The 22,474-nt window shown below is 47.5% G+C and overlaps 1 protein-coding gene across 2 annotated transcripts in view; it reads right to left on the bottom strand.

Moving 5' to 3' along the window:
* Window positions 1-657: 657 nt before the first annotated feature.
* The window catches only part of LOC310668845 (uncharacterized protein), a 64,434-nt gene continuing 42,617 nt past the window's right edge, over window positions 658-22,474 (bottom strand). Inside the window, exons 1-2 of one of the 2 annotated variants that reach the window (XM_083422191.1) lie at window positions 1,728-3,089; window positions 674-1,518 (exon numbers count right to left, since the gene is read on the bottom strand). In XM_083422191.1, coding sequence (XP_083278317.1) covers window positions 1,749-2,822 — 1,074 coding nt within the window. In that variant the 5' untranslated portion in view covers window positions 2,823-3,089 and the 3' untranslated portion in view covers window positions 674-1,518; window positions 1,728-1,748. Of the gene's footprint in view, window positions 3,145-22,474 lie in introns of those variants that run through there. The other variant, XM_083422192.1, reaches the window with a different exon arrangement.

Here is a 22,474-nt window from a genome sequence, read left to right as displayed (position 1 = left end):
GATCACAGCATTCCTTTCTAGGTGCTCACAGACTGTTTGCTTAATGATCTGCTCCAGAATCTTCCCTGGTATTGATGTCAGACTGACTGGGCGGTAATTATTTGGGTCCTCTCTTTTCCCCTTTTTGAAAATAGGGACAATATTTGCCCTCCTCCAGTCTGCCGGGACTTCGCCTGTTCTCCAGGAATTCTCAAAGATGATTGCCAGTGGTTCTGAGATCACATCTGCCAGTTCTTTTAATACTCTTGGATGCAGTTCATCTGGCCCTGGAGACTTGAATACATCTAAACTAGCCAGGTATTCTTGTACTATCTCCTTAGTTATTCTGGGCTGTGTTTTCTCTGCTGAATCATTTGCTCCAAATTCTTCAGGTCCGGCATTGTTTTCTTTATCGGAGAACACTGAGGCAAAGAAGGCATTGAGGAGTTCAGCCCTTTCTGTGTCCCCTGTTTGCATTTCACCATCTTCTCCTCTGAGTGACCCCACTGTTTCTTTGTTCTTCCTTTTGCTACGAACATACCCATAGAAGCCTTTTTTGTTGCTTTTAACCTCTCTAGCAAGCCTGAGTTCATTCTATGCTTTAGCTTTTCTGACTTTGTGTCTACACGTGCTGGCTATTTGTTTGAATTCCTCTTTGGTGGTTTCCCCCCTTTTCAATTTTTTGTACACATCCTTTTTTAATCTTAACTCAGTTAAAAGTTCTTTAGATAGCCACCCTGGCTTCTTTAGGCACCTTCCATGTTTCCGTCTCATTGGTATTGCCTGAAGTTGTGCTTTTACTATCTCCCTCTTAACAAACTCCCAGCCATCATGAACTCCCTTTCCTTTTAGTATTACTGTCCATGGGATCTCACCCAGCACTTCCCTAAGTTTTATGAAGTCGGCTTTCTTAAAGTCAAGAAATTGAGTCCTAGTATGCTTGGCTGCTCCTTTCCGCTGTATAGTAAACTTCAGAAGAGCATGATCACTCGCGCCTAATGATCCTTCCACTTCTACCTCATTAACCAGGTCATCAACATTGGTTAGGACCAGATCTAAAATGGCTGTTCCTCTTGTTGCTTCTCCCACTTTCTGGACAATGAAGTTGTCTGCAAGGCCAGTGAGGAATCTGTTTGACCTTATGCTCTTGGCTGAGTTTGACATCCAACAAATATCCGGGTAATTGAAGTCCCCCATTACTACTATCTCCCTTCCTTTTGCATGCTTGGCCATCTGTTCCAGGAAGGCATCATCTATGTCCTCCATTTGGCTTGGGGATCTATAGTAAACTCCCACAATGAGGTCACTGTTATTCTTCTCTCCCTTAATTTTGACCCAAATGCTCTCACTTTGGCTTTGAGGTTCTAAATCTTGGATCTCTTCACAGGTATACACATCCCTGACATATAATGCCACTCCTCCTCCTTTCTTGTCTGGTCTGTTTCTCTGAAATAGATTGTATCCCTCCATTATTACATTCCAATCGTGGGACTTATCCCACCAGGTTTCAGTGATGCCTATTATGTCATATTTAGTTTGCTGTACCAAGAGCTCAAGCTCATCTTGTTTATTTCCCATGCTTTGTGCATTAGTGTACAGACATTGAAGTCCATTAGTCATTCCCCCGTGTCTCTTATTTAATGATTTTTTCCTCCCACCACTAGGTCTGCTTGCTGTTTGCTACATTTGGTCTATGACATTTGGATGATCATCTTCATCAATTGATAGACTCCTACCTTCAGGAGCACTGTCTCCCTCCCCCACATTAGTCAGTTTAAAGCCCTCCTGATGAGGTTTCTGATATTTTTGGCAAAAACATTCCTCCCAACCGTTGTGAGGTGCAGCCCATCGCTTGCCAGAAGTCCATCTTCAAGAAACTGCAGTCCGTGATCTAAGAATCCAAACCGTTCCTGTTTACACCATTTGCGAAGCCAGCTGTTCACTTCCACTATTTTCCCCTCTCTCCCTGGGCCACGTCGTTCAACTGGGAGGACAGATGAGATGACGATTTGTGCATTTAATTGCTTCAATTTCCTGCCCAGAGCCTCGTAGTCTCTTTTGATCTTCTGGAGGCTATTGCTTGCAGTGTCATTGGTCCCCACATGAACCAAGAGGAAGGGGTATTTGTCAGTGGGTTTTATGATTCCTTGCAGTCGTTCAGTTACGTCTTGGATCTTAGCCCCGGGGAGACAGCACACTTCCCAAGACATCTTGTCAGGCCCACAGATCACTGCTTCTGTTCCCCTCAGTAGGGAATCCCCTATCACCACTACACGCCTCCTCTTAGGTTTGGTCGGGGTTCTTCCGTGAGCGGTCCGTTCCAAGGTCGCCTGCACATTCCCTGAGGACTGACTTTGCTGCTCATCTTCATATACCTGATCGACTGTAATGAGGGAGAGATCCTCAAATGGAGTCTGCTCTTCGTCTTCCATGCTAGGGGAGAGGACCTCAAAGCGATTGTGTATTTCTAAACAATCAGAGCGAACCCTGGGCCTCCTACTTCTTTGAGTCACGTTTCTCCATATATCTGGCTCCTGTGTTGGTGAACTAGCCTCCTTCTCAGGGGAGTCCCCTGTCTCCTCCTTGGTGGAGACAGTGTGCTCTGTTGCTTCCAAGAAGAGCTCCAGCTCTCTAATTCTTTGGAGCGTAGCTACACGTTCCTCCAGTTGCTGGACTTTGTCTTTTAGGAGGGCAATCAACATGCAATTGCTGCAGGTAAAGCTGCCTGCAACCTTTGGCAAGATGGCAAACATTGCGCAGGAACCGCAGGCGACTGCAGCTGTTCCCTCCCCCTCCATCTTGAGAACGTGTCGTTGGGGGTGGCTACAGCTGTCCTGCATCATAAAAAGCGTGAAGACAGGACAAATAACTCCCCCCCAAAAAAACCTAGGTCTCCCCCAACAAACGTATGAGACTAGCTCCCCTAAATCTAAAAGATGGATTAAACTGTGCGCGCCGCTAGACGCACACCGCTGCCCTGCAAGCTCTGATAAGCTCCTCCCACAGCTAATCACCTGCCTCAACAGAAACCCTGCCCCCTCTGACCTTTACACAGGGAGAGCAGCTAATCAGCCACAAAGAATCACACACACAAGAAAACCCTTTTGGCTCCTTCTTCAGCCGCTGGCCTGAAAGGTCTGATAAGCTCCTCCCACAGCTAATCACCTGCCTCAACAGAAACCCTGCCCCCTCTGACCTTTGCACAGGGAGAGCAGCTAATCAGCCACAAAGAATCACACACACAAGAAAACCCCTTTGGCTCCTCCTTCAGCCGCTGGCCTGCAAGGTCTGATAAGCTCCTCCCACAGCTAATCACCTGCCTCAACAGAAACCCTGCCCCCTCTGACCTTTGCACAGGGAGAGCAGCTAATCATCCACAAAGAATCACACACACAAGAAAACCCTTTTGGCTCCTTCTTCAGCCACTGGCCTGCAAGGTCTGATAAGCTCCTCCCACAGCTAATCACCTGCCTCAACAGAAACCCTGCCCCCTCTGACCTTTGCACAGGGAGAGCAGCTAATCAGCTAATTCTCGTATCTTCTTGCAAATTTTTCCAGTTCCGAAGGACTGGGCAGTCTGAATCTTTTTTCCTTAAAATAGAATGAGATTCCTTCCGGAAATTCCCATCTATATAAGATCCCATTTTTCTTCAACTGGGTGGTTAATTTTTTGTAAACATCCCTCCTTCGAAGGAATCTCGCAGGTATTTGTTTAAATATAATAATTGAATTTCCGCCAATAATTAATCTTTTACTGTAATTCAATTTCAAAATTTCGTTTCTCAAATCCAACGAATTGAACATAACTAATACATCGCCTGGCAGATTTCCCCCCCCCCCCCTAGCTTTAGCCGATTTTGTTTTTATCCTAAAGATGTTTGCCAGTGAGTAGTTTATCTCTTCTTCCTTCATATTTAGCCAAATTGCCAACTCTTTAACCATTTTAGATCTTATATTCTCATTTGGTTCCTCTGGGATCCCTCTAAATTTCAAATTTAGTTGATTCTGTCTCATCTGCGTCATTGCCATGTTATCTAGCAATTCTTCCTGTACCTTACCTAGCTCCTTAACTTCCATTCTAGTCCTGTCCAAATCTTTCCTACTATCTTTCATATCTTTTTGTACCCTTTTCACAGAATCCTCAATTACTTTAGTTTTTGCCGACAAGTCTTTCACTTTTCCTGTCAATTCTCCCACCACCCCCTCCAATCTCTTTTCCAAGGTTTCCTGTAGTTCCAATAACTTTTTCTCAATATTGTGTTCATTATGTTTAAATTCTTTTCTTATTTCAGCCATCAGACTGTCATAGTCCTTGATTTCTTTCCTCTCTTTTCCGTCTTCTTGTCTAGATGGCCTCCTTTCTGCTGGCGTTCCCGCCTCCCTCTTCATTTTATCCATTATACAAACTTGTTGCTAAGAGCCTTACCCCCCCCCCTTTGACCACCAAATTCCCTTGCTCCTCCCGTCAATTCCCCTCAGTACAGCTTGTTTTTGTCCCACACGATTACGTCTTATTTTAACCCTTCAAGGCTTAATTCTTTTCTCTTTTCTCTTCTACAAGATTTCCTCTTCCACCATCGTCCAACCACCTAAGCTCGTGTGGTATTACTAATTCCCCAACTAGGGGGAAATCAATTATACAAGGATGAAATTATGCAGAGATGGAACAGCCGAAAGGGAGCAGAGAAATCTGGGGGAAAAGAAAACAAAGAACAGATATAAGAGACTAGAAACTATGCAAGGGGGTGGGAAAAAGAAAAGGGACAGACAGAAGCAGAGGGCGCAGGTGGGAAAGCCCACGTCTCAGGCGCTATATCTGCGAAAAGTATAGAATATATGTTCGGAAAAAGCGTATAAAATGCAGGGGTGGGAGGGTAGTTGAATATCAAATTTGCAAAAACTTATATTAGCCTGCTTGTTTTTCTTACATTTAGTAAACAAAGCTAAAAAGTCTGAACCTGCCAAGCTAATACTTATTTTCAAGTGGCACCTGATTTGTCATCATCACTAAGTGAATTTATGACATTTATCTTTTCCCCATAGAAATAGGTAAATCCCCTTCCCACCCACCCCCACCCCCGCTGCCGGTAAGGGCAAGAAAATTAACGCAGAGAAAGTAAGGTTTATAGGCAGCAAAATACAAATTATCAAACAAAGGTCAGCATCTTAGTAAACTGCCGCCTGCTTCCAAAACCAGTCGCTACAAACATGGGAACGAGCCCACCTCACAAGGCTGTTAGGAAGATTTCATGGGCAGGGGAGCTTTCTCCAAGGAAGCGTCTGAACCGCCCTGAAGTGCTTTGTAAAATGCAACCAAATTATGACTATGTTCAGTTTGGATAACCAGAGCAGTTTTCTCTCCCCGCCACACACCACGTGGAGTGAATCCCTGATGAAGAAAGACTGCAGCGCTTGGGAGTTAGACAAGCAAGAGGCGACAGGATAGAATTTTTTAAAAAATTATGGATGGCATTGAGAAAGCGGGTAGGGAAAAGTTCTTCTCTTGCTCTCAAAGAATCATAGAATTGCAGGGTTGGAAGGGGTCCTGAGGGCCATCTAGTCCAACCGCCTGTGGAGAGGAGCTTTCTGGTGGGATTTGAACCCTGGTCTGTCCCAGGTCTCAGTCTGACAATCTAACCACTACACCAAACTATCTCTGTGTCCAGTAATTTCTATGGGTCTACTTTGAGTAAGATTAGGTCAGCCCCCACATTAAGCCTCCCAGGTCTTAGGCCAGCTCTCTAACCACAGCACCACACTGCCTTCCCTTTGCACGCTCATGAGCTGTCTTTTGCTCCTTGCTGCCTATACCCTCAGAAAACGAATCCCTGCACCTTGCTTTCGGAGGAAGCCGCTGCTGCCATCTGTGCCTGGCGTGCACGGGTGGCTCACACCTTTTGCACGCTCGCTCTTGTATCATGTCCTGCTGCATGCTCGGAAGGCAAGTGCCTCTTCCCTGCCTTGCACACTTCCCATGAGAAAACACACAGCTCTTCCAGCCTGTGGGAACCACACTTTCTCCCTGGCTGCAGGTCTCATGCCTTGCCCACTACACGCAACGTCACATTCACACACGCGCAGGCATACACGTGTCTCCCACCCATTTGGCGTGCACCTTGCCTCCTTGCCATGCTGGCAGTTTGGGAAAACTCTGCCTCTCTCAAGCAACAGGTATAATAATAACACTATCCTGGTGATTTTCCTGCAAGTAAGCTCCCTCTCCTTGTTGGCACTGAGGACCGAGCACAACACGCACATGAAACATTTCATCCCCTTAATGGAGGCGTTCAGAGCAATCCCCTAAATGTCTACTCAGAAGTAAGTGCATTGAGTCAGATCGGGCCAACTAGTCCCAGGTAAGTGCGCACACACTTACTTTGGAGTAAGTGACAGCAGGCGATGCAGCCTCCGTGCCCTTCTCGGGAGTCCGTCGTGAGCACCACGGCTGGAAGCTCTGCTGCTCACAACAAGGCCAGGTCCCTGCCAGGTGCATGCGCAAGCGACCAGGTCCTGCTCTCCCATCTGTGTAATAATTTCAAGGTGTTTCCCCAAAGAAATCTGGAAGCAGATTTTAAGGGCTGCGATTCCCAAATTTTATTCCCATCCTTGGGAATCATTTGTGTGCCATATCTTTTTAAGGGGTTCCATATATCCATTGATAAGACTCTCCTCCCCAGAGGGGAGGGGAGTGGTTGTGGGCGGGAGCTCCAACCCCCGCCCACGCAGGGGCGTGAGCCCCTGCCCCTTCCTGCGTACCTGGCCGGCGCCTCCCGCCCAGGGGGCGGCTCCCACCTGGAGCCGCCCGTAGCAGGGGCGTGCCTAGCCATCCTTTATCTTCAGGCGCCGCCCCCCCCAGCCTCTTTTCGTCGTCGCCGCTCCGAGAGTCAAGATCCTCAGGAGGAGCATCTACGCTGCGCAGAAGCCAGGGAAGTATTAACGTGGTTAGGGGGGTGGACTCTGGCTAGCTTGGGAGTCGTATGGTTTGAGTGTGCGGTCTGAGGGGCCAGTGTGTGTGCGAGCCCTTGGTGTACGTTTCTGCTGCTGAGTGGTTTCCTGAGTGTGTGCTCCCGGTTGCCACGTGTGCGGTGGGCTCCTTTGTTACTTTTGTTGCAACGGCGCTTCGTGTTTCCTCCTGATTTATAAGCCTGCATTTTGTTGCCGCCGCGGCGGGGTGCTTTAAACAGCATTTGCTGCCTGGAAAACCGACCACCCCCCCCCTTTAACCAGCCAGTGTTTTACCTCCCGCGTGAGTGGTTCTGCCGTTTTTTGCATTTTGTGCTGCCTTGCTTCACCTTCCTTTCCCGCTGCTTTAACCCTGCTTCTGCCGTTCTTTGCATTTTGTGCTGCCTTGCTTCACCTTCCTTTCCCGTTGCTTTAACCCTGCTACCCCACCCCCCCACCCCATTCTCCCCTGCGAAACTTTGCTTCTGTGTTTCCCTGACTTTACCATTGCGGCTGTCTGGGTTGTGTTTCTGGCGGCAGGCGCCCCCAGCAAATAATATGCTCCCGTGGGGGGGTACCTGCCTGTAGGAATCTGTAGGTTTCCCTATCAGCACGTTGGGCGAGGGAACGCAAGTGGTTCATCTGCTCAGTTGGTGCTTAGCATAGAACAGGAACATTGCCACGTGCAGTGTGTGTACCCGCCCCTGTGCCTTTTTGTCTTTCCGTGCCTGTTTGTTTTCTGTTAGGATTAATTTCACACACCATTTCTATTTGTTTTCTGCTGTGTTTAGGCTTCTGTTAGGTTTATGTCCTTTGTGTTTGTCTTCTTTGTGTCCTGTTAGTTATCTGTGGTAATACTTTAATTTAACCACCTACAGGGTAAAAGATCACCCCCACCCCACCCCCACCATCCCCTGCTTTAAGCGCTGAAGAGGGATCTTTGGGGCTGCAATCCTAAGGGGCTTCAGGGTCCCGCTTTTAGCGCTAAGGAGGGGTCGTTGGGGCTGCAATCTTAGGGGGCTTCACGTTGTACCCATTCCCCTTCACAGGGATGTTAGTCTGGGTTCTTGCCCAGCGAAGTGGCTACTTGCTTTAATTCTTAATTCCCCCCCCATACCATTTTTCCTTTTCGCTATTTGAACAGTAGTTCATTCTGCCCGCTTTTCTTGTCTCCCGCCCGTTCAAGCTAGGCGCTGTTACGTTGCTAAGCAACTGCAGCAGCCAGCACAGCATATTGCTGAATTGATTGCTGGGCTATTTTACACTAATTGCTGAATAGCCAGCCTACTGCTGAACTGATTGCCTATCTATTATACTCTGCTGTATTTTACACTGACTACTGGGTGATTGCTGTATTGTTCCCTCGGGGCATTGGGGAAAGCCAGCCATCTACTGAGTTGGGAGCGGTTTATTCTTCCTGCTTTTCTGAGCCTACTGCCTCTCCAGCTAGACACTGTTGTGTTGCTAGGCAACCCAGCAGCCAGGCTATTGTTCGCTGATTGCTGAGTGATTGCTGGATCACGTGTATAGCCAGGCTATTGTTACATTGCTGCTGAGCAGCTGCACCTTTTTCCTTGGCTGCTAGGCTTTTGTTCACTGGTTGCCGAGTGATTGCTGGAGTTCCAAGCTATTGATACATTGATCCCTAGTGACCACGTGGATAGCCAGGCTATTGTTACAGTGTTGCTGGGTAGCTGCACCTCCCTTGGCTGGTACTTAATATTGTAGCAAAAGGCTATCACATTGGGGGTGCTGGTGGCTGCTAGAGAGCAAGCTTGAGAGCAAAGTTTCTTAGATTTACTGGGGTACAGCTTGCTGCCCTCCGGGCCAGTGGTTCAACAGACGGTTTACTACAGTTGCTTATTCTGTGATTTACTTGAGTTACGCATTTCGGCACAGTGGGTATTTAGCAAGCAGTGTTAGGTGGCGATTGGGCTGGACATTTTATTGGAACATAAAGTTAATAAATAGATAAATATATAAATAATTAAATAAAAAATAAAATAAAATAAAATAAATTTAATAATATAAATTTAATAAATAGATAAATATATAAATAAATAAATTAAAAAAACAAAAAAAACCTATTAATATTTGATCTTTTGATTAGTAACAAATCAACACGCACACACACACGCTACTCACACACACGCTTTAGAATATTTATACATATATTCAGATATTTAGCACACCCACGCATAGCTTCACACTCACTTCACAAACACACGCACTCATAGATCCTTACACATTGTGGACAGATAGTTAGATAGACAGATAGGTAGATAGATAGATATACAGATACAAATATCTGGCGTATACCAATAGCAACAATAACAGGTATTAATAGGCAGCAAAACAATAATAACTGTAAGCCACCTTTTGCGTGCTGTTTGTCCCATGGCTCCAAAGAGGAAGTGCGCGCCCGAGGCTGCACGCAGTGCAGTGGCAAAATCATCAGGGAAACCACAAAGAAAGAGCAGTACTCAAAAACCTATCTCTCATTTCCTCCAAGCCTTCAGATCTTTTATAGATGACTACGAGCAACGCTTCCCGGAGGAAAACGCCAGCCCCCCGTCTTCCCCTGACACCATCCCGGATACACAAGTGGTTCCGGAGAGCCCCCGATCTTCTCCCGATGAGGAACTTCCCAGCACTTCTGCTGCCCTCTTTAGCGATACACAACTGGCAAGGGTGGGCGCGACAGGCAGGGTGGAGCCTGTGCGGACCAGATCACGGGCCCAGCCAGCAGCATCCACGTCTCGGGGCGGAGGGGGTAAGGCGTCCAATAAGTCCGCGCGTGCTGATAATGTTTCTTTGTCTAGCTCTACCACTCGTGTACAGATCAGGCGGTCTAGGGTGCAGCGAACAGAGCCAACTTCATCAACGGAGGATGAAGAGCAGCAGGACGTGGACGATACGCCCGGCGGGTTACCTGTGGAAAAACCAGCTGGCAAGAGACGCGAAAAGAAGAGGCACACCTGCAGAAGGAGCAAGTCCAAAAAGAGTGACACCAATGATGAGACAGGTAGCTCCACATCAGACTATGATAGCGACGCCTCCTTGGGATCCTATTGGGGGAAAGGGGAGGAGGTCTCAGGTCTCCCTGATTGGGCCATAGCTAGGAGGGCCAACGCTCACAGAAAGAAGTTTGGTGGTACCCAGGAATGGAAGGATGGGGCCCGGCTAAAAGATTCCCCAGCCTCCACTTATTCAACCTCTGATGTGATTCCTGGAGATCATCTCTCACCCAAATTGCGTTCAAAAATTTTAAACGGGGAATTTGTAGACATGTTTAAACTAGTTCCTACGGCGGAGGAATTAGGGAGGGGTGAAAGGAGGCCTTCCCACGGCAAGAGGAAGAGTAAGTACCCCTCGGTGCCGAGAACTTTTGAGAATTGGCTTGATGGCTTCCAGGCCTTCATGGGAACAATAGTCGCCGCTTATCCCAAGAGGGCGGTCCATTTAGTCGCTTATCTTTCTCATATCCGTACCGCGTATGCCCTCTCTGGGGAGGCCGCTGCGATAAGTTACGACAAAAAATTCCGTAGAAAGGCCTCTAGGATTCCAACTGCGCGCTGGGATCAGATTGAAAATGGTATTTGGTCAATCGCAGTGGGCCCATATGTCAAGGAAAGGCAGGGCGACTCTTTGCGTGTTGTCAGGGCAGATCCCAGAAGGGACTTCAGACGCAGGGTGTGTTGGGAGTATAATAAAGGTTCCTGCCAGCGGGCAGCATGCAAATACCCTCACGAGTGCGAGAGGTGCGCCGGGGCCCACCCTGTGACGACTTGTTTTAAAGGGGGCAAACAGCCCTTTCGCGGAGGCCGGGGGTTCCATCATACCAGTCCCAGGGGAGCCCCCGGATCCGGGAACAGAGGGTGAGGTGAGGCTGGAAATGGCTTTTTCCCCTATGAAGTTGGCCCCCCTTCACGAGTTGCTAGCACATTATCCCAACAAAACGACAGCATCATACCTTTGGGAGGGTTTTTCAGCTGGGTTTCGCATTCCGGTTGTGGGCCACCTGATGTCCAGGGACTCTCCCAATCAAAAATCAGTTAGGGAGAGACCGGAAGTCGCGGAAAAGAAGATTGCCAAAGAAGTGACCGCGGGTCGAGTTGCGGGCCCCTTTGAAAAACCTCCCATCCCAAATCTGCACATATCCCCATTGGGCATAGTGCCCAAAAAGACCCCTGGCGAATTTCGCCTCATCCACAACTTGTCATACCCTAAGGGGGGATCAGTGAACGACGCCATTCCGCCGGAGTTTTGCTCAGTTAAATACGCCACTTTTGATTATGCGGTTAAGTTAATTAGGAGTTTTGGCCAGGGAGCCCTTTTAGCAAAATGTGATATTGAATCGGCTTTCCGCCTCCTGCCGGTTCACCCCAAGGATTTCTGGTTATTGGGTTTCAAATTCAGGGGTCAGTATTACGTGGATAGGGCCATGCCGATGGGTTGCTCAGTCGCCTGCTCGGCATTCGAGTCATTCAGTACCTTTTTGGATTGGGCCTTGAGGTTTAGGACAAATTCTGCCGGGGTCACACACTATTTAGACGATTTTCTCTTCGTGGGCAGGTCCGGGTCTGGGGAGTGTGCATCACTCCTCCAGGCCTTTTCAACCTTAGCGCAGGACCTGGGTGTACCCCTCGCGGCTGAAAAAAACGGAGGGCCCGGCCACACGCCTCACGTACCTAGGTATCGAGTTAGACACAATCGCCCAGTCATCTCGCTTACCTGAGGAGAAAATTGGCAACCTCAAGGAAATGATACAATCTACTCTTACCCTCAAAAAGATCACACTTAGACAGATTCAGTCTCTGCTAGGCCATTTCAACTTTGCATGTAGGGTGGTTTCCCCAGGGCACCCCTTCTGCGCTCGACTGGCCAGACTATCAGCGGGCCTCAAGTACCCGCATCACAGGGTCCGACTTCCCAAGTCAATCAAGTCAGACTTGGAGGTTTGGGCTATGTTTCTGGAGCGCTACAATGGGGTCTCCTTGTGGCAGGATGTCATTAATCTTTCCTCAGACTTCCAGGTCCAATCCGACGCAGCAGGATCCTTAGGCTTCGGCGTGTATTTCAGGGGTCGTTGGTGCGCTCAGCAGTGGCCGGCAAGCTGGCAGGGTACCGCCATCACTCGTGACCTTACTTTTCTTGAGTTCTTCCCTATAGCGGTAGCGGTACACATTTGGCCAGAGGAGTTCCGAAATCGCCGGGTGTGCTTCAGATCTGACAATCAGGCAGTGGTAAAAATCTTGGCGAGGCAATCATCAAAATTGGCAAGGGTTTCCGCCCTCCTGCGATCTTTCGTCCTCCGATGTCTTGAGTATAATATAGTCTTTTCAGCTAAATTTGTACCCGGAGTGGATAATAACATTGCTGATGCTTTGTCTCGATTTCAGATGTCCCGCTTCCGGTCGCTAGCACCTGGAGCTCAACTGTTGCCCGAACCCTTTCCGGAGCACCTGTGGAGCGTTGGAGACGCAAAGTGATCAAGGGAGTATTAGCGTCTATCGCGCCTTCCACTCTTAGGTCCTACAAAAAGGCCTGGTGCGATTTCCTGGGCTTTAGGGTCAGGGTATCCGGGCAACCTGCTAGCGTGCCACCCACCACTGATGACGTCTTAGAATACTTAGCCCACCTGGACGACTTGGGGCGAGCATCTAAAACCTTAAAAATACATACGGCCGCCATCAGTTTTTTCGCCAAAGCGACATTTGCCTCCGACCCTTGCTGTGACTTTCTAGTTCGTAGAGCAATAGAGGGATGGGGTAGATCGCAACTGTCCAGAGCTAGGGGCCGCAAACCAATTTCATATGGGCTGCTCTGCCAGATACGGGAAAAGCTAAGGTCGGTTTGTTGGTCCAAGTTCGAGGCCAGACTCTTTTCAGCGGCCTTTGCCATCGCCTTTTTCGGCGCCCTCCGGGTGGGCGAGGTGGTGGTTGAGGCAGCTGGAAATGGGTCTATGCGCGGGCTCCTGATGGAGGACGTCCACTTGTCTGAGGCAGGCATGACAGTCCGGATACGTCAGTCAAAGACGGATCAGGCTGGCAGGGGGGTCCTAATAAAGCTTACAGCATCAGCGGAGCCCGGGCCATGCCCGGTCAAGGATACCAGGCGTTTTCCTCCGCCTGCGCCCTCCCGGTCCCGGTCCACTTCTAGTCCACGAGGACGGATCTCCTCTGTTAAGACACCAGTTTTCAAGGGTGCTCTGCAAGGCCATTGACGCTTGCGGTTTACCCTCACGGGATTACGCGGCGCATTCGTTCAGGATCGGCGCCGCCACAACAGCCGCGTGCTTGGGCCTACCAGCTGATAGGATTAAGGAGATGGGCCGTTGGAAGTCTAATGCTTATAAAACTTATATACGTTAAATCGTGTCTACTTCCAGACCCCCCGCTTACCCTTCTTTTCTCTTCTTCATTTCATAGTTGCTTTCAGGAAGAACGTGTGGATTTGCGGCCACAGTATTGTCCATTGGGCCCACAAGAGGGCCGTCAGCCGGGGCCTCACTCCCAATCTGGGCTTACATCCGGGAGTACGCGTATATTGGTTCGCCAGAAGAGGCATGCTCTGGCAGGAGCTTATGCCTTTGCTGAGGGCAAAGGTGGCTGCATTCGGCCCCCCTGACATTCTGATCATTCAATTGGGAGAGAATGATCTCGTGAGCAGGAAAAGTGTGGACTTATCTTGGGCCATAAGGAATGATATGGATGAAATTGCGGCCTCGTGCCCCGGAACGATGGTGTTTTGGTCCTCCCTCCTGAAAAGAACTGTTTGGCGTGGTGCGCAGAGCTGTATGGCCATTGAAAGAACCAGGAAAGTCCTGAACCGGGCCGTGTCCCGCTGGGTGCGCTTTTTTATGGCCAAGTGATCAGTCATGACCGCATCCGGATTGGCGATAGGGCCTTATACCGGGATGACGGGGTTCACCTCACGGATAAAGGGAATGACTTATGGTTGGACAGCGTTATCAGGAGTGTTAGGGATTGGTTGCGGCTTTGAAGGTATTGGCGGCGAGCCTTTTCGGCTCGGGTGGCGGTTAGGCATTGGATTTGGGTGTTATGCTGTGTGGGAAGGCTAGGTGTGGCCATCGCCTACGCCTTCGATTTGGGTATTCCGTTAAAGGAATCTGGCGGTCGTGTATTCTGTCCGATGCCTGCTTGGCTGGAGGCCATGGCATGACCCCCGGTGACATCATGGGTGAGCCTATAGTTGGATCGGCATCAACTGGCTCCATCTACTGGTGGTTCAACCCCTCTGCTGTGGTCATCCAATGCCTAAGCCAATACCTTTTCATTGCAGTAACCAATAAAGTTGTGGCCTTTTCCTTGCCCATAAACCTTATACCACGTGTCCTTGTGTGTTTATTTCCACCTCACGGTGGGTTGGGGGTCCTCGAACCACAAACCTACATGAAGCAATAGAGAGTATAATTTAGAATCTAATCCTCCCCCCCCCCCATCCATTGCAATTTTCAAATTTGGTTAAGGGTGACTCTTTTTCTACACACCCCTCACCCTCTCCAGTTGCACATACAGACTCAGACATGCTTATGGGTGAGCTGTGTGATAAGCCGGTGGAGATAGGGTTTTTGTGTATGTGTGTGTGGGGGGGTACTTTGTAGATGCTCAGAAGCACCCTCTACACATATTCCAAGGCATGTGGATGAAAGCAGGCAGTGCCAAGAAGGCGTGTCTGTGTGTTTGTGTGGGCACTAGGGGTATAACTTGTTGACTTTTCTTTTCTTCCCCAAAAACAATTCCCTGTATCATAAAGGGATGCACTTTTGCTTAGAAACACTGGAGAAGGGATCTTGCTGGGGAATGCAGCCAGGGAGGTCAACCGGAGACCAAGCCGGGTGCCTGGGAGAGTTGCCAGTTTCTCCCGATATAGGCTTGATTTCCAACATCTGGTAGCATGAGCTGATGGTTTTGCTACATGTGGTAGCAAAAGAGGACGATGGATCGTATTCATCCTCTGCAAGGAGATAAAAGAAGATATGGTAGCGAGCGGATGGAAGCTACAAGGACGGCTGAGACGTTTTTGCTGATAAGCTACGTGCAGCGGAACCCCTAAAGGTATGCCGATTTGATGGCTAAAAGAGTGAACGCAGATTGATTCTTCTCTGGTTCACAGAAGCTGCTTTTGGATAAAAACAGCACCGAGAGAGAGCCACATACTTCACATTCCTGGGGACTGATAAGGTCTGCTACTGCCGCCTGCCGAGTCCAGTTGCTAAGCAACAAGACGTGAGTACTTTTCAGCTACTTCTGAGCTAGTTAGCTTTGAAAAGTAAAGTGGAAAATTACAAGCCAACGCAAGAGCAAGGCTGGGACTGTGAGAGGCTGGAAAAATACTGGTGGAAATTCCAGCGTTTGTTTGTTATCTCACTGCTCTTGGAGGGACTTTCCAAAGCAGCCTGGGCTTTAGCTGCCAGGTGCAAAGCAGTAAACAACCAATAGACTTTTGGGATTTTACCAGCTTGAGAGTGAGAGCTGAGGCTTGGATTCAAAATGGATGCCAAGAAGGGGGGAGGCTTACCTTACCCACCTCCACTGACTAATGACAATTATTCCTCATGGTCTGTAAAGATGAAGGCCATGCTTCAGAGTCAGAGGATTTTTACAGTGATTGAAAATCCCATTCCAGCTGCACACACGCCAGCTTGGAATTCACAGAATGTTAAAGCCTGGTCGGCCATAATTCTGTGTGTCTCTGATGATCAACTCGTACATATTGAGAATTTGGAATATGCGCATGAGATTTGGGAAACGGTGCAGAGAATACATCAAAGAGATGCTGGTGCTACAGCATTGCTGCACTTTGAAAAGCTGACAAACATGAGACTGGCACCTGATGGGGATGTGCAAGTGCATCTGACAGAGATGAAATTCTTACGCCAACAGATGGCGCAACGCAACTTCCCTCTACAGGAGGAGATATTCTGCTTCATGATAATTAACAGCCTTAATCGGACTTATAAAACAGTTGCAAGTCAACTGGGTTCTCTACCTGCCAGAGATCTCACAGTGGAGAGAATTTGTTCCGTGGTTCTCAATGAGAGAGATCGCCTAGCTGCAATAGATGTCGCTGACAGGGGGAGAGAAGCTCGGAGTTCAAGCACCCCTGCTGCTATTGCTAGTGAAGAACAGGCTGTTGCTTTGAACATGGTCCGTTGTTACAACTGTGGACAGACTGGGCATCTTCAGCGGAACTGCAAGAAGCCACGTCAACAGAAAGGAGCTAGAGGGAGCTCTGAAAAGCCTGAGGCGTCAGGCAAAAGTTGTACCAAGTCCCAGGTGAAACCAGCTAAGGCATTGCTGTCGACAAAAGCTGCATTTTCAGCGGAAAACGCTTTTGTTTTGGACACTGGAGCGACGCAACACATGACACTGCGCCAAGAACTGTTTTCTACATTTGAGAAGCAAAGCTTCACTGTGAAACAGGCCAACAGTCAGGAAATCCAAGCGACCAGATTTGGAACTGTTTACCTTGAAAGTCTGAACTTGACTATTAACAATGTGTATTTGGTTCCTGATTTAAAGTTCAATCTGCTGAGTGTTTCACAGATCACTAAGAAAGGACTGGTGTTGTCCTATGATAAGGAAAGCTGCAAAATCTTCAAAGATGGAGAGCTGTATCTTTCTGCCAGAGAGAAAGATGAACTGTATTTGTTGACTTTTGATCAGAATGATTACAATAATTGTACTGCATCTGAGTCTAACATGATTTCTCTTGCAGGTGTGTCGAAAGACGTCCAGAAGGCAACGAAAGTTACCAGTGCTTTTCAGCGAGTGTATGCTGATGTGATTGGTCCTCTAGCACCATCTAGAGGCAATGCAAAATACTATCTTATATGTGTTGATAATTTCTCTCATTATGTGTGGATATACATTTTGCAGAGTCCAAAGGAAGCCTTAACAAGGTTTAAAGAGTTTTGTGATAAGGTTAAAAGTGTTCATGATGCTAACATTGATTGTCTTTTCACAGATGAAAAGCCAGTTTTTCTTTTACAGGATTTTCAGGACTTCCTGGAGAAACAAAGCATAAAGCACAAGGCTGCTGTTTCTGCAGATGCATGGAACAAAAGTGTTTGTGTGCAAGTGAACAAAGAATTGCAAAATTGCATGAAGGCACAATTGCTGAGTTCACATTTGCCGCATGAGTTTTGGGCTGAATCTTTATCGTGTTATTGTTACACTTGGTTGAGAAAGGTTTCAAAAGGTATGGAGTGTTCTCCTTTTGAAAAGCTGTTTCATAGAAAACCTTCAGTTGCACATTTTAAGGTTTTTGGATCTCACGTAAAGACAGAAGCTCCAGGTGGAGTAAAGAATGCCAGAGGCATTTTTGTGGGTTATGAGAAGGGTCTCTACAGAGTAATTTTGTCTGAATCTGGTCAGGTGATTCTCACAAAATTTATAGAAAGTGCTCCTGGGCAGGAGAGAGTAATTTTTCACACATTTCCCACTGATGACAATTCAGATGATGATTCTGAATTTGCTGATTATAGTGGTACTGAGAGTGACACAGACAGCTCAGAGAGCTCTGTTGACACAGTAATTGAGAGGAAATCTCACACAATGGCTAGACCTTCACAGGTTAAGGATGAACCACTGTTTACTATTGGAACTGGTTCTCCAAAGAGTCCAAAGGATGAGCCAGTCAGCAGAGAGGATCAGCACCTCATACGCAGGTCTGAGAGAATTACCAAGGGTATACCACCCAAGAGGTATTCTAAAGAGTTCGCTAACTCAGCTGTTGCATGTGTTACTATTGTTGACAACTCAAGACAGGTTAAAGGTGTGTCCAAGTCAGAGACAAAGACACAACAGGGAGTTGCTAAGCATAACACTACATTCCCTATCCAAGGTAGTGAAGAAGCACTCATTCCTTGGAACTCAGACAACCAGAGAGGTACACTGGTGAAACCAGTGGCGGGTAGTTCCAAGGGTGGAACTGAAACAACAGGGGATTGTTGTATGTATAACAACTGTTTGCTTTCTTCTCTGGATCAAGCTTTGTTCGCAGCTCACATTGATTCATATGGGGGAGTATGTTATGATATGGAAGCAACGCAGCTGCAAACTGGTAGCTTGAAAACATCACATGATGGGAATGTTGGGACTGTCTGTGGGAAACAGCGGGACAGTCAGTTCACAGGGCGATGCACCGGAATTTGCTCAGAGTGTAATTTGAGACCTTCCTCTTGCGTTTGTACAGGAAGTACAGGAAGTCTTTGTCACTTGATTGCTGGAGTTTGAAGAGTACAGACACGTTTTCTGTAATGCTGCAAAGACAGAAATAAAAGCATGTAAATACGTTTCTGTCTATCTCCTTTCCTTGCTGGGGGAGCAGGAGGGAGTGGGTGTGCTCTTCCCACGCTGGGAAGAATCGCCTATCGGACTTCCAGGTTGGCGCTTCTGGTAATGGCGGATTTCCTCCGTCTCGGAGGAATCTGCTCCTTGGAAACTAGGTTCTGACCTCCACGGCGAGGCGGAGACCCACTAAAAACCATGGGCGGAAGAAGCCCGTGGACTTGGGATTTGGCAGGTACCTTTTGTGCCTCCCCTACTCACGGGGAGACCCGGTTTTGGTGCTCCGGAGCGACGTGGGGTGAGCGGCGCGGTACATCGAATCAACCGCTACTTTCAAGGAGTGAAGCCGCATAGCTGTTGCCAGAAAGCGCCGACTTTTCCTGTGGACATTTGGACTCTAAGTAAATATTCGTAAGTAAACAGAAAATTGGACTACCAAATATTTTAATTTGGCACTTGAACGTGAAGGTCTAAACAGGAAGTCCGCCTTCCGTTTTGTAAAAAGATCAAAGCAAAGCCGTCGTAAGCTAAAGCCTGGGAAAAGTATTTTGTAAAGTATTAAATTTTCACCATTTAAGATATTGAATACCCCCTTGGAAGCAGGGGAAGAGGGGGAAACTTTTTTGTGGATGATTTAAACCTGCAGGAGAGTGAGGGAGATGACTTAATTCACCACTGTCTCGAGCCTGGGATCGGGCTGTCAAAAAGTTTTGCGATCCGGAAAAATTAACAACGAGGAATGGAACACATCTTGATGGACGGTTGAATAGAGATTTTGCGGTATTTAAAAAGAAGAAAAGTTGAATAGTAATTTTGTTACTGGATTTTGACTCAGAATAACAAAAAAATAGAAACTGTTGTCGATAGAGGGAGCTTCAGAAACTGTTGCAACTGTTATAAGTGAGAGGTGGAACTTTCCACCAAAAAATAGAGGCTGAGAAACAAGCGACCTTGAGGAGTCTTTAGATAAGAATGGAAAAACAAGAAGTCCTAGGGAACATGTTTGACAAAATAAATGCTCTGTTGGAGCATCTGCATGAAACGACAGACTTGACGATAAAGAAATTGGACACTTGTGGACACAGTGTTTCTGACTTGGAACAGAATGTATTTGTCTTGGAACAAAAAGTGAGTGATTTAACAGGAACTGTTCAGGATGTGGAACCAACTTTGAAATGGCAAGCTTTGGAGAAAAAGATGGAACAAACTGTCTCTGCTCTGCAAGAAGAAACTCAAGTGGAGGCCCTGGCTCCATTGAACCAAATTGATGGATACAAGTTGAATTTCGAGGTGATGGAGTTTGAGAGCCAGAATGGGAGAGACAGTGCCCCGCTTGGACTGAATAAGGCGAGATGGGTAGATTTTCTGCTGGAGGGAGGCACTGCGGGAAAGCTTGGAAAAGTGGAGCTCCGTAACCTCAAAGGGACTGTGGAGTATGTCTTGGAATATCTTTTGGATTACAATTATGAATATGGAGTATGGGCAAACATGCTGAAATGGGATAAAGGAGCTGCTGAGAAGAAAGCCCTTTGGGACTTAATCTTTGGCACTAAAAGAAATTTGCAGACAGGACAGGGAGAAGAGTTAAGAGCCTCGGACACAAGAGCACCCCGTTGATGATTTATATGGAATTGACAGAAAAGACTGATAAATTGGCAGGAAAGACTGATAAAATCCGAAACCAGGGAGAAGAGATGGTGGAAGAAGATTGGAAATTTTTAAAACATTATTTAGTATAATATTGTATAATTAAGGAATGTTGGGAGATGGTGGAATGAATTTATATGACTTTAGTTGAAATATGATAAGGACTTAAGATTTTAGGATTTAAGGGTATAAGATTTAAGGTTCTTTTTCTCTCTTTACTAGATTGGAGTATAGATAATTCTTAAGATGTTGATGGGAGGATAAGATTTAAATGGATTAAGATTAAAATAAATAAGGGATAGTAAGCAGTGAAAGATGGAAATAATTTGCTGACTTAATTACTAACTGGAATACAAAAAGGGAGGTGGGAGGAGGTCGAGGAAACAAGTCATTGAAGGATGGAATTGTGAAAAATGGAAGGGTTTCTTTTTTTAAAAGGTTTTTGTTTTTGTGTCTTTTCCTGCTGGTGGGGTGGAGGCGTGGTTTTATGTATTTTTAAATTTTTCTATATTTTTATATCTCTCTTTTTTTATTGTATTTTGTCTTTTTCTACTTTTTCTGTATCTGTTAGAATTTGAATAAATATCATTTTTTTTAAAAAAAGAATCGCCTATCAAGACCTAGCCTGGATCTTGCTGGGGAATGCAGCCAGGGAGGTCAACCGGAGACCAAGCCGGGTGCCTGGGAGAGTTGCCAGTTTCTCCCGATATAGGCTTGATTTCCAACATCCATGGGGCTGTCCCTGAATAGGTTTGGCCCAACTCATAGCCGCAAACATGCCTTAGACCTGGTGTTCACCTCTATGGATGTTGGTGATCTGACATTAAGTAGAAGCGAAACAAAAGAAGTGCCATGGTCAGATCACTTCCTGGTGCAACTGGACTTCTCCACGACCCTTCCTCTCTGCAGGGAGGTGGGACCGATTTGGATGGTCCGCCCCCACCACTTAATGGATCCAAATGGTTTCCAGAGAGTGGTAGGGGATGTTTTATCCCATGTTGATGGCCTTTCAGCTGATTCCCTGGTGACCCGTTGGAATATGGAGTTAACCAGGGCTATTGACTGACTGTCTAGAGACGCGGGTGGCGCTGTGGGTAAAACCTCAGCGCCTAGGACTTGCCGATCGCATGGTCGGTGGTTCGAATCCCCGCGGCGGGGTGCGCTCCTGTCGTTCAGTCCCAGCACCTGCCAACCTAGCAGTTCGAAAGCACCCCCGGGTGCAAGTAGATAAATAGGGACCGCTTACCAACGGGAAGGTAAACGGCGTTCCGTGTGCTGCGCTGGCTCACCAGATGCAGCTTGTCACGCTGGCCACGTGACCCGGAAGTGTCTGCGGACAGCGCTGGCTCCCGGCCTATAGAGTGAGATGAGCGCACAACCCTAGAGTCTGTCAAGACTGGCCCCTATGGGCAGGGGTACCTTTACCTTTACCTTTATTGACTGTCTGGCTCCGAAGCGTCCTCTCCGATTGTATGGAGCCCGGACAGCCCCGTGGTTTTCCCCGGAGCTGAGGGCAATGAAACAATCGCTGAGACAGCTAGAGTGCCGGTGGTGAAAAACTCACTCTGAATCAGACCGGATACGGGTTAGAGCTCAAGGTCGAGCCTACCAAGTGGCAATGGCAACAGCGAAGAGGACCTTCTTTGCCGCTTCTATTGCATCTGCAGAAAACAGCAGAAGAAGAACTTACGGTCTTCAAAAAAAAAAAAAAACACCTTGAAGGTCCCAGGCCACAGAGAAGTTAGGCTGGCCTCAACTAGAGCCAGGGCTTTTTCGGCTGTGGCTCTGATCTGGTGGAACGCTCTGTCACAAGAGACTAGGGCCCTGCGGGAGGCTTCCGGGTTGGCGCGGCTGGCTAATGGCGGATTTCCTCCGTTCTGGAGGAGACCGCTCCCTGGAAAGAAGGGTCTAACCGCCACAGCGAGGCGGAGACCCGTTAAAAACCACAGTCGGAGGAAGACCGTGGGCTTGGGGTTCGGCATGTGCCTTTAGTGCCTCCCCTACTCGTGGGGAGACCCCGGTTTCGGGGCTCCGGAGCGACGTGGGGTGAGTGGCGCGGCACATCGAATCGATCACTGTTTTCAGGGAGTGAAGCCGCACAGCTGTTACCAGAAAGCGCCGACTTTTCCTGTGGACATTTGGACTCAAATAAACTTCGTAAATAAACAGAATTGGACTACAAAAATATCTGAATTTGGCACTTGAACGTGAAGGTATAAACAGGAAGCCCACCTTCCGTTCTGTAGAAAGATCAAAGCAAAGCCGCTATAAGCTGGAGCCTTTGAAAAGTGTTTCGCAAAGTATAAATTTTTATCATTCAAGTTTCCTAAACCCCCCCTCGGAAGCAGGGGAAGAGGGGGAGATTCTTTTGATGGATTATTGAGCCCTGCAGGACAGTAAAAGTTGATTTAATTTACTACCGTCTCAAGCCTTGGGATCGGGCTGTCAAAAAAAAAAAAAGGTTTTTATAACCTAAAAATAACAACAACGGAGGAATGGACTATACTTTTACGGAAGGAGGATCAGAGACATATATGTTTTAGGCATTGATTTGTGGTTTTTGAAAGAAAAAAGGAGCTGAATGGTAA

This window comes from Podarcis tiliguerta (genome assembly GCF_965153285.1).
Source record: "Podarcis tiliguerta genome assembly, chromosome: W".
Classification (NCBI taxonomy): Eukaryota; Metazoa; Chordata; class Lepidosauria; order Squamata; family Lacertidae; genus Podarcis; species Podarcis tiliguerta.
This window is presented reverse-complemented; position numbering and strand designations above follow the sequence as displayed.